Source organism: Miniopterus natalensis, chromosome 4, assembly GCF_054644295.1.
Source record: "Miniopterus natalensis isolate mMinNat1 chromosome 4, mMinNat1.hap1, whole genome shotgun sequence".
NCBI classification, from domain to species: Eukaryota; Metazoa; Chordata; class Mammalia; order Chiroptera; family Miniopteridae; genus Miniopterus; species Miniopterus natalensis.
In genome coordinates, this window is record NC_142084.1 from 25,377,038 (window position 1) to 25,390,003 (window position 12,966).

The following is a 12,966-nucleotide window of genomic DNA, read 5'->3' on the forward strand; positions in this document are numbered from 1 at the left end:
CCGCCCGCGCGCCCCCGCCGCCCGCGCGCCCCCGCCGCCCGCGCGCCCCCGCCCAGGACACCGGGGCACCGCAAAGCTGCGGCCGGGGCCGGGGGCGAGACGGGCTGGACAGCGGGGCCGCAGCCACCGGGCCACGGCGGGTGGGCAGCCGGGGCCTCGGAGCACGGAGACCTTGCTCCCGGTCCATCCTGCAAAGTTTCTTCACCTAAACCGGGCAGACGCTGTGAATCCCATTGTTAGGAGTTTCTTCCTCCACGAGGCTCGGAGAGGGGACACTGAGTCCCACGGCCTCGCTGCATCTTTCCCGCAAGGCCAGAGCCTTTGCCACCAGGCCCCTTGGCTTCAGCGCATTTCTTAGGCATTTCTCTTCATTTGAGGAGCCTTTGCGTTCAGGCTGCCAGAGTTTGTGTGACCTGACCGGACCACAACTTAGAGGCTGGGCCCCTTAAATTTCCCTTAGGTATGAACCGGCCGGGGAAAGGCAGACTTCATTTATCAAGGTTTTTGCGACTCTTTCACCCAGTCGCCCTCAGTAAACAGCCTCGTCATGGCCAGCGCTGTGCCAAGCGCCAATGCAACCAGATGCAGTAAAACCCAGCCTTGGCCGTCCAGAGATTACAATCTAGGGGACCAACAGATGGCAAATGGCTAGTCACAGCTGGTTGCAAGGTGCTCTGGCATTAAAACACAGGGTCCTGGGAGACCTGGAGAACCATCATGGGATTTGTGCTTTGGGATTTTTTCTTTTTTTTTTTTATTTTTTATTTATTTGAGACTTGAAAGTCAAGGAGGAACTGGAAAGTTAGGCCCAAGCTATGGGTAGTGGTTTCCTTAGTGGGTGGGTACTGGATATCCAGTTGGAGTGAAGAGGCATTTCAGTTTTGCTCAGTAATACTTCGATGTAGGTTTCACTCTTATGATGAGAATATTATTAGCTGCATGAACAAGAGAGAAATTTAAGGCCCTGCTCAACCTGGTCCAAGCACACTGCTCCACCGTCATCTCACCTGTCTTCCTAGTTCCCCCAACCGCAGGCTGGTGTGCTGAAAAGACCTTGAAAGTTTGCTAGTTTAACCAACCAACCATAAATGTCAACTCTAGGTTTTGTGGAGATAGGACTAGTAAACATGCTCATTGTGACCTCCAGGAGGGAGTTCCGATTTGATTTCCAGAGATGTCAGTCAGTGACTTAGGCAACAGGACCCATCATATACCCATGCAAATCCTATGCAGATACTCTTTCTAACTACTTGCTCCTTCCTTCCTGCTCTTTCCTAATTTAGCCTTCAGAAGAATTTAACTCCATGCTTAATTTATACAGGTTACTGGTCCAGATTAATCTGCAACCATGCTTGCTTTTGTACATTGCTTTTACTCTTACTCTTAAGCATTAATATTAAAAATTATTATTAAAGTTATATATATATATATTTAAAGACTTTTTATTGATTTTTAAGAGAGAGAAAAAGGGAGAGGGAGAGAGAGAGAAACATCTATATGAGAGGAAACATCCATCGGCTGCCTCCTGTGCACCCCCTACAGGGGATGGAGCTGGAAATCCTGGCATGTGCCCTGACCAGGAATCCAACTGGCATGATACAACACCCAACTAACTGAACCATACTGGCCAGGGCAGTTATATTTTTAATAGACTTTATTTTTTAGGACAGTTTAGATTTACAGAAAAATTGAGGTTATTAAAGCTTTGTTTTGAATTTATACTATATTATATTATATTATATTATATTATATTATATTATATTATATTATATTATATTATATTATGCAACACTTCTTTGTGCTGGAGATTCCCACTTTCTTGACAGTTCCCTAAATATATTTGGAGATCTCTAAACACAGTTCTAGTTTTCTAACTCTCCACTTAATTGTGAAACTCAGTAATGGTCAAAAGACATCAATAAATGAAGTTGAGTAAAGACAGGAAACAATCTCACAAAATCTAAATTTCAATTTACGAAATTTCTCAATTTACAAAATGGAGAAAATTTTAAAACATTTTTAATGGAAAATGTCAAGCATACACAGAGTAGAAAGAATACTGCAACCTCACATACCAACCCCTGAACGTCAATATTACCAACATATAGTCAGTCTGGTTTCATCTACACCCTTTATTCCTCCTCATATGTTATATAATTTTACCTGTAAATAATTCACTATGTTACCCTCTTTTTAAAAAATTTAGAGCTATTTAAATTCTTTTAAATATTCCAATTACAGCTGACATACAATATTATGTTAGTTGCAGGTGTACAACAGAGTGATTAGACATTTATATACCTATAAAGTGATCATCCTGATAAGTCTAGTACCCACCTGGCACTATACATAATTGTTACAATATTATTGACTATATTCCCTCTGCTGTACTTTACATTCCCATGACTGTTTTTATAACTGGCAAGTTCTACTTCTTAATCCCTTCACATTTTTCACCCAACCCCCAATGCCCCTTCCATCTGACGATCATCCGTTTGTTCTCTGTATCTGAGTTCGTTTCTGTTTTGTTTGTACATTTAGTTTATTTTTTAGATTTCACATATAAGTGAAACCCTATGATATTTGTCTTTGTCTGACTTACTTTACTTAGAGTAATACCCTCTAGGTCCATCCATGTTGTCACAAATGGCAAGATCTCATTTTTTAAAATGGCTAATATTCCATTGTATGTAGTATGTACCATTTTAGACCAATCGATGTTTAGCCATTCATCCATCTATTAACGGACACTTAGGTTGCTTCCATAGTTTGGCTATTGTAAATAATGCTGCAGTGAACATAGGGGTGTATATATCTTTTTTCGTTATTGCTGTTAATCCTTACCTGAGGATATTTTTTTCCGTTGATTTTTAGAGAGAGTGGAAGGGAGGGAGGGAGAGGAAGAGGGGGAGAGAGAGAAACATCTAAGTGAGAGAGAAACATCCATCTGTTGCCTCGCCTAACCAGGGATCGAACCCAAAACCTAGGTATGTGCCCTGATGGGGAACCGAACCCTCCACCTTTTGGTGTATGGACTCATTTGCTGGCTCCAACCAACTGAGCCACACCAGCCAGGGCTGTATGAGTTCTTTAAAGTTTTGGATGTTAACCCCTTATCAGATGTATCATTGGCGAATATCTTCTCCCATACAGTATGTTGTCTTTTTGTTTCATTGATGGTTTCCTTTGCTTTGCTAAACCTTTTTCATTTGATGTCCCATTTATTTTTTCTTTTGCTTCCCTTGCCCAAAGAGATATATCAAAAAAATATTACTAAGAGAGATGTCTAAGATGCCCACTTTTTCTTCTAGGAGTTTTATGGTTTCGGGTCTTATATTTAACTCTTTAAGCCATTTTGAATTTCTTCTTATATATGGTGTAAAACAATGATCCAGTCTCATTCTTTTGCACGTATCTGTCCAGTTTTCCTTTTCCTTATTGAAGAGATTGCCTTTACCCCATTGTTTATTTTTTACTCCTTTGTCGTTGATTAATTGACCATATAGGTGTGGGTTGACTTCTGGGCTCTCTATTCTGTTCCATTGATTTGTGTCTGTTTTTATGCCAGTACCATGCTAGGGTTTTTTTGTGTGTGTGTTTTTTAATCCTTGCCAGAGGATATCTTTTCCATTGCTTTTCAGAGAGAGTGTGGGGTGGGGAGAGAGAGAGAAACACCAATTAGCTGCCTCCTGCTGGTGCCCCATCCAAGGCCAGGGATGGAGCCCACAACCGAGGTAGGTGCCCTTGGCCGGAATCAAACCCAGGACCCTTCAGTACGCGGGCAGACACTTTAATCACTGAGCCTAACCTGCCAGGGCAGTACCATGCTGTTTTGATTACTATCGCCTTGTAGTATAGTTTGATATCAGGTAGTATGATACTTCCCACTTTGTTCTTCTTTCTCAAGATCGTTTTGGCTATTCAGGGTCTTTTGTGGTTCCATATAAATTTTAGGTTTATTTGTTCTAGTTCAGTGCAAAATGCCATTGGTATTTTGATAGGGATCGCATTCAACCTGTAGACTGCTTTGGGTAGTATGGACATTTTAATGATGTTAATTCTTCCTATCCATGGTAACAGTATAGCCTTCCATTTATTTGTATCTTCTTCAGTTTCTTCAATGTTTTATAGTTTTCTAAGTACACATTTTTTACCTCGTTGGTTAAATTTATTCCTAGGCATTTTATTTTTTGTTGTTGTTAATCCTCACCAGAGGATATTTTTTTCATTGATTTCCTGAGAGAGTGTGTGTATGTGGGAGAGAGAGAGAGAGAGAGAGAGAGCAGAACATCGAGGTGAGAGAGACACATCCATTGTTTGCCTCCTGCACTTGACCCGACTGGGGCTGAGAATTGAACCTGCAACCCAGGTATGTGCCCTTGACCGGGAATCAAATCTGCGACCCTTTGGTCTCAGACCAATGCTCTGGGACCGCCCCTAAAATCTGGGCCTGAAGCTGAAATACAACTGAAGCCTAGATATTATCTCTAGGGAGGAAAGGTCAGGGGGTCCAAACCACATGATCAGTGATATGCAAGGGGAGGAAAGGTCCCACTCTACAATTGTCCTTTGCAAGGTACCCAGGGATTTCTGTACCTGGCCCATTGTCCTTGCTCTGTTCATGTCTGTCTAGCTGCCTACCACACTTTCAAAATTACCTGGACTCCTTTTGTGAAATCTTTCCTACACAAAGTCAAGAACCCACATACTACAGGCCAGCCTGAGGCAGACCTGATCCAGCCCGGCCCCTTTCCAGTAACAGCACAGGACACATGCTCTAAGATTGTGGGGAAAATTTAAATGCATCTAGGTTATTTAAACCATCTGTAAATAGGTCTGCTTTTTTCCTTTCCCATCCTGCCAACTGAGGTGTTGTTTGAACTTGTTCTCAGTTCACAAATCATGTAATTTGTTTTTTTTAAGAACATGGGTGCTTTTTTTGGGTTTGTTTTTGTTTTTCTTTTTTGAATGAACATGGAGTTTTAAAGGAGTAATAAAATATCTCCACTTTAAAGGACAACTGTTATCACCATTTTTTTCCTCATTGTCTAAAATTTAGGTGGCCCTTTTACATACCGATTTGAGATGCTCTAATTAAAGGCCAACCCTCTGTATCCCACAGGCATTAGCTATCTTTCCCTATTTAGTTCCCATGGTTTAATTCCCATAAGTCCATTCACATTCATGAGGCCTTTGCTCTAAGGATCTAGCCGGGCCCAATATTTATAGACCTTGTACTCTGTGCCCAGTGCAGTTCTTAGCACTGGGGATTCAGTGGTAACTCAATCAACCTGGTCTCTGTTTCCCTCATGGAATTCAGAGCTGGGAGATAAACAGTAAATAGGTAAAATATCATCTAGTGATAATGAGGCAGGATAGTAAGAAGCTAGGGAGATCCCTTGACATGTGGAATAAAGGAAACAGACAATATAATTAAAGAAGGCCAAACAATCTGAGGAATTTACAGCCAGCTAATGAATCACAAGGTTTTATCTTCCCTAACAAAGGGCAGTTAGGAGCAAATGGTTTACATATTCCAGACTGTTTCAGGACAGAACAGCCTTCGTCCCCGTCCCCCTTCAGTGACGTTCTTGAAATGAAACTAACCAGAAAATAACCCCTGACCCCTCTATATGCACATTTTACATATATATATAATTCTATGTCTTGAGTGGTTATTGATCTGTGTGTACATTGAGTCAATTTTTTAAAAAAAGTATGTTTTTACTGATTTCAGAGAGAGAAAGGGAGAGGAAGAGAGAGAGAAACATCAATGATAAGAGAGAGTCATTGCCCGACCGGCATGGCTCAGTGGTTGACCTATGGTCCAGGAGATAGAGGTTCAATTCCTCTATCTGAAATCAAGATTTTTTTTTTAAAAAAAGGAATGCATAAATGAGCATTGGAATGTTATTTTAAAAAAAGAGAGAGAATCATCGAGGAAAGGAGAGGGAGAGAGAGATAGAAACATCAGTTGCCTCGTGCATGCCCCCTACGAGGGACAGAGCCTGAAACCCGGGCATATGCCCTGACCAAGAACTGAACAGTGACCTGCTGGTTCATGGGTCGACGCTCAACCACTGAGCCACCCCAGCCAGCCGGGCCACACATTTTGATGAGTCAACGTACTGAAGGACACACCTGAAAAGCTAATGAGTGTTCTGTTAAGACCCTCCTGTGAAACCTCCTCTAGGATTCTGGCAGGCCAAAGAGAGATATAAAGCGTCAAGACAAAGGAGCCATGGTGTGCTCTCACAAGAGCATGCCCATATCTTGTATCTTTTCTGTTTTTCTCCTAAATTCTAAGGGACCCCATGAGACTTGCAACTAGGGGAGCAGTGGGCAGCAGCACCTCAACCTGGGCTAACCCCTGAACTGTTTCCACAGGCTCCATTTTCTCTGACTTTTTCTCTCCTGTTGCTTTTTCTGTCTTCAGCCCTCCCTTTGTTTCAAGCCAGCTTTAATAAACATACTCTCAAAAGCCACCTGGACTCATGTAAAATCCTTCCTACACGAAGTCAAAAACCCACACGCTACCGGCAAGCCCTAGGCAGACCAGCCATAGGCCCAGACACTGTCTGGTAACAATAAGTGCTTTGTACAAAAACTTACATATTTAGGTCTTCTCTGAGGACGCAGTGCACACATACTGAGATCTGAATGTAAGAAGGAGTCAACCATGTGAGGACTCAAGGAAAGTGCTCCAGGCAGCGGGTACTGCAAATGCAAAGTCCCTGGGGTACAAATGAGAATAATGAGGAAGAAGCTTGAAAATAATGAGTTCCCAGTAACGAGGTCAGAGAAGCAGTAGGGGCCAGATCACATAGGGCCTTGTAGGCCACGGTAAGGAGCTTGAATCCTATTCTGAGGACAATGGGAAGCCAACAGCGGCTTTGAGCTGGGGAGTGGTAGAATCTGATTTACTTTTAAAAAATGATTTAGGATGGACCTGGTGATTATTGTGCTAAGTGAAATGAGCCAGTTAGAGAAAGATAAATATCACATATTCCCACTTATATGTGGAATCTAATGAACAAAATAGGTCCAGAGACAGGGATGCATGGAATAGAACGACAGATCTCAGAGAGAAGAAGGGTGGAGGGGACAGGAAGAGACTAACCAAAGAACATATATGCATATAGGCATAGCCCATGGACACAGACAATAAGTGTAGTGAAGGCCTGGGGTGGGGCAGGGGCTGGGTGGAGGGGACAAAGAAGGGGAAAACAGGGGACATCTGTAATACTGTCAACAATAAATAAATAAATAAGACTTAATCCTTGTCATGACAGTGTGGACAAAAAAGTGGTTCTAGGGAAAATAACCTCACAAGGTGATCTGATCATAAATTCCTAACTGGACAGGTCATGGTGGGTAGTCCCAGGGATACAACTTTTTTTTTTTTTTAAAATATGTCTTTATTGATTTCAGAGAGAGGAAGGGAGAGGAGGAGAGAGAGATAGAAACATCAGTGATGAGACAGAGTCACTGATTGACTGCCTCCTGCACGGCCCCAACTGGGGGTTGAGCCCCCAACCCAGGCATGTGCCCTGATTGAGAATTGAAACCTCGATCTCCTGGATCACACAGGTCGATGTTCAACTACTGAGCCATGCCAGCCAGGCAGGCATTTAACTTTTTAAAAAAATTTAATTTATTGATTTGAGAAAGAAAGAGATCAATTTGTTGTCCACTTATTTATGCATTCTTAAGGGAGCTGTGGGGCAACATTAAATGTAACAATATTCACATTATAGGAGTACCAGAGGAGGTTGAAAGTAAGCAAGGGTTAGAGAACATGTCTGAAGAAATAATGGCTGAAAACTTCCCTAACCTGGTCAAGGAAAAAGTCACATAAGTTCAGGAAGTACAGAGAGTCCCAAGCACGAACCCAAAGAGGCCCACGCCCAGACACATCATAATTAAGTGCCAAGAATTCAAGACAAAGAGAGAATCTTAAAGGCAGCAAGAGAAAAGCAATCTGTTACCTACAAAGGAGCTCCCATAAGGCTGTCAGCTGACTTCTCTCCAGAAACTCTACAGGCCAGGAGGGAATGGCATGAAGTACTCAAGATAATGAAAAGTAAGGATCTGAAACCAAGACTACTCTATCCAGCAAGGCTATCATTCAAAATAGATGTTGAAATAACGAGCTTCCCAGACCAAAAAAAAAAGGCTGCCCGGCCGGGTGTGGCTCAGCAGTTGAGCGTCGACATAGGATCCAGGCGATCGGGGTTCGATTCCTGATCAGGGCACATGCCTGGGTTGCGGGCTCGATCCCCAGTTGGGGGCATGTAGGAGGCAGCCGATCAATGACTCTCTCATCATTGATGTTTCTATCTCTCTCTCACCCTCTCCTTTCCTCTCTCTGAGTTTATCACCACCAAACCAGCATTGCAAGAAATATTAAAGTGACTGCTGTAATAATAAGAAGAAATGGAGAGAGAAACATAGGCATAAAGAATTAAAATGGCAGTAAATAAGGACCTATCAATAATAACCTTAAGGACTCTAAGGGAGAGAAATAGAAATATAGTCATAGTCAGGGGCTTTAACACCCCACTGATTTCACTGGATAGATCTTCCAGACAAAAAGTCAACACAGAAGCAGTGACTTTAAATGACACACTAGGTCAGATGAATTTAATTGGGAAGAACATTTTACCCCAAAGCTGCAGAATATACATTCCTCTCAAGTGCACATGGGTCATTCTCAAAGAAAGACTACAAAACAAGTCTCTACAAATTCAAGAAGATTGAAATCATAGCAATCATCTTGAATCACAATAGCAGGAAATTAGAAATCAACTACAGTAAAAACAATCAAACACATGGAGGCTAAATAGCATGTTATTAAACAATGAATGGGTTACCAATAAGATCAAGAAAGAAATAAAAAACTTCCTGGAAACAGATGAAAATGAACACACAGCAACCCAAAATCTATGGGACACTGAAATCAGTCCTGAGAAGGAAGTTCATAGCACTACAGACCTACCTCAAAAAGCAAGAAAAAATTTTAATAAACTCTAACTCTACAGTTTAAAGAAGTAGAAAGCTCCCCTGTGAAGCCATCTGGACCAGAGCTTTTGTTTGCTGGGAGTTTTTTTTATTACTGCTTTGATTCCATCAGTTGTTATTAGCCTATTCAGGTTTCCTGACTCTTCCTGATTCAGTTTTTCATGATCTCACTCATATGTGGAATCTAATAAACAAAATAGACTGAGAAACGAAATAGACCCAGAGACATAGAGGCATCGAACAGACTGATGAATCTCAGTGGGAAGGCGGGTGTGGGGGAGTGGGTGGGAAGAGATTGATCAAACAACTTATATGTATATATGCATAACTTATGGACATAGTGTGGTGAAGGCCTGGGGGACGGGGAGTGGTGGGGTGGATGGGGGGTGGAGAGGATCAATGGGGGGAAAAAAGGGGGATATCTGTAATACTTTCAACAATAAAGATAAATTTAAAAAAAAAAAAGGGTAAGCCAGGCTCTCTCCCTCTCAGGAGCATGCCTGCACCTTTCTTCCCCCACAGGCGTGCATCTCCTAAACTCTAAGGGTCCCCATGAGACTTGCAACCAGGGGAGTAATGGGTAGCAGCAGCTTGTCCTGGGCTAACCCCTGAACCTGTCTCTAAGGCCCCCTTTTCTCTTACTTTCCAGTAATCCAAAGCAGCCCCACCTAGTCTTGCTCCTGTTCCTTTTTCTATCCTAAGCCCTTCCTTGTTTCACTGTCCCAGCTTTAATAAATGTACTCACTCTTTTTAAATTTTTTATTTATTGATTTTAGATAGAGAGAGGAAGTGTGAGAAACAGCAATTTGTTGTTCCACTTATTTATGCATTCGTTGGTTGGCTTGTATGTGCTCTGACCAGGGACTGAGACCACAGCCTTGGTTTATCAGGACGATGCTCTGACTAACTCAGCTATCTGGTCACCTGGTCGTGTGCCTCTTTTTTTAAAAAAAAATGTATTTTATTGATTTTTTTTTTTTTTTTTAGAGAGGGGGAAGGAAGAGGGATAGAGAGATAGAAACATCAATAAGAGAGAAACATCATCCATTGGCTGCCTCCTGCACACCCCCTACTGGGGACAGAGCCCACAACCCGGGTATGCGCCCTGACTGGGAATTGAACCAGTGACCACTTGATTCCTGGGTTGACCCTCAACCACAGCCACACCAGCTGGGCAGGGTCTCTTTTTAAAAAAAATCCTCACTGGAGGACATGCATAGAGAGAGGAAGGGAGAGAGAGAAAAACGTTGACTGAGTCCTCCTATACACACCCCAACCAGGGATCAAACCCATAACCTAGGTATGTGCCTTTACTGGGAATCGAACCAGCGACCTTTTAGTGTACGGGGCAAAGCTCTAACCAACTGAGCCACAGGCCAGGGCCAGTTAGCACCATTTTTAAATGGGAGATTTCACATACAGATCCAAATTTGTAGGAACTCTCTAAAAATGGAAGTTCTGAAAATACTGGTCTTACATGGAAGTCACTGGCTGCAGCTAAAAGCAGAAACCACCTTTGGACAGGAAAGGGACTTTCAAGTTTGCCATTTTGTATGCCCTGCAGTGAGGCAAAATCCAATGATGAAGGGTCCCGGGTTCTATTCTGGCCAATGGCACATACCTTGGTTGCAGGCTCGATTCCCTGCCCTGGTCCGGCCGTGTGTGGGAGACAACCAATCGATGTGTCTCTCTTACACTGATGTTTCTCTCTCTCTCCCTTCCACTCTCTCTTTCTGAAAACCAGTGGAAAAAATATCCTCAGGTGAGAATTTTAAAAAAAGTACGCCTGTTGAAAGAGTGCACCTTAGATCAGAATTACGCAACAACTCCAGAGGGCATCTGGCTTTGCCGTCCCTCACCTAGTTTGTCTGAATCCAGCATTATTGGAAATGTTGAACAGTACCACGTCTCCCCTGAATTTTGAATTGATGTAATACATTCTTTAAAGTCACAGTTATTTACTTCCAATTTTACCTTAAATGTGTAAGAAAAATTCCAGGATGTTGTTTGAAGTTTGTGCAGACCTGATACAGGTCCGAAAGGAAAAAGTAGCCCAAAAAAGTAGCCCAAATCCTTCCATCTCTTATATGGAATGTGCTTTTCATAGGACTTCAGCTTTCAAAGCACCTTCTGTCTCACCTGGTCAACCCTGTGACGCCGGCGGTGGTGGGATTCTGCAGAAGGGGAGCACACTGGGGCCTTGCTAGGAGTCAAGTGGAGAGTCTGTGGAAAAGTGTGCACCCAAACCTGACCCCTCTGCCTCCCCAAGGCATTCTGGACGGTGGCCAGAGGAGGCAGATGGCAGGAGAAAAGAAGTGGAAATGCAAAAGGCAGGTTGGAACGAACAAGGACAGTGCAGAGGAAGGCAGGCACTGTGGGGTGCGGTTAAGGCCTTGCAAAAAGGGTGAGGCTCTGAGGCGGCACGTTGGGGGCTATTGGGGAACCTCATTCCACCAATGGCAAAACGGAGCCCAGAGAGAAGGTGGTTTGCACAAGGATGTCCAGCACTTTGCAAGGCTGCAGCTGAACCCGAGTCTCCTGATCCCCGCCCAGGGATCTTCCTTCCGTCGGTCACTGGAAGACAGGCCGGCGGGCAGGGGACTCCAGGCCCGAGGCAGCAGGCGCACAGTCGCACGGGGGTGAACGGAAAGCTCTGCCCAAGGCTGGTGGCGCTATTAAACATCAAAGACCCAGGATGCCAAGTCCAAACAATCCGAGCAAGCGACCTCAAAGCTGAGATTTTCTCGCGGCCACAGGCTCCCACAGCTTCCGCCGGGAAGGCGGCGTCAGAAATGCCCCACTAGTACTCGGAGACTTTAGGAACCGCCCCAGAGATGGTCTGGATCTTTTGGAAATGTCAGAGCAGGAATCAAACATCAAACAGCCAATATTTCGGAAAGGCCACAATTCCCTAAGAAGCATTCTGGAATCTCGGAGATTACCGGCGTACGGCTGGGGTAAAGCGGAAAACAGCCGGGTGCCTTTCGGGAATTTCCGGAACTTCTTCGTACGCATTCGGGACTTCCCGGCTCTTTGCAGTCTCTCCAGTTGTTTAGCATCTAGCCCGTCCGTTCTTCGCTGAAATCCCGAGACAGTCCCTCGGCAATTTCCGGAACGGTTCGGGATCTGCCCGAGAGTGGCGCCCTCTGGCGGCGCTAACACATCATCACCACCACCACCACCTCCGCTCCACTACCACCATCACCACCGCTATCCCGGCTAGGCCAACACGCGCAGACGCAGTTGCGTGTCGGCGGCCGTTCCGACCGGACGTAGTTGCTGCTGAGATCAGTTCCGGCGGGTGACGGTGCGGACGGGTCAGAAGCGTAGAGGCGGCGGCAAAATGGCGGCGCCTGAGGAACAGGACCTAACCCAGGACCAGACAGAGAAGCTGCTGCAGTTTCAGGTAGCAGCGAGTACTCGGTGCAGCACGTGCCGCCGCGGGCTGGGGAATAGGCCTCTAGAGGAGCCCGGAACCCTTTTGAGATTGGGCCCGAGGTTCTTCTCAGACCAGCAGGCGGCCCCCTCCCCCCCAGACGCCAACTGCCCCGCTGCCCCGGAGCCTGTCTGTCCCTGGCCTTCAGTGGTGGCTGCTGCCAGATCCGCCTCCACCGCTCCCCTCAGCGGGCCAGCTTCCCTGGTGTCCTTTATGGGCGCCCGTCTTCGGTCATCCTTCCCAGACCCGATCCTCTCCGCCCAGCGATTCTGGACATACCGGAGATGCTTAATCCCCATCGTAGAGTTGGCCTCGTTTCGGGTCCCTGGAAAACCTACCGGCATCCCATGCTACTTCCATAAACATCTACCGAGGGCATCTTGGATGCCAGGGCTTGTGTTGGGCAACCTGGTGGGGGAAGGGCAGGCCTGGCCCCCGCCCTGAAGGTGTGGGAGGACACTACGTAAGGAAACAAATGCAACATTATAAATGTCATCAGTGGCTTTGGC

The 12,966-nt window shown here is 44.8% G+C and overlaps 1 protein-coding gene across 1 annotated transcript in view; it reads left to right on the forward strand.

Moving 5' to 3' along the window:
- Positions 1-12,331: 12,331 nt before the first annotated feature.
- FAF2 (Fas associated factor family member 2) overlaps positions 12,332-12,966 on the forward strand; it is a 39,081-nt gene continuing 38,446 nt past the window's right edge. Inside the window, exon 1 of the mRNA XM_016197078.2 lies at positions 12,332-12,427. Coding sequence (XP_016052564.1) covers positions 12,365-12,427 — 63 coding nt within the window. The 5' untranslated portion in view covers positions 12,332-12,364. The remainder of the gene's footprint in view (positions 12,428-12,966) is intronic.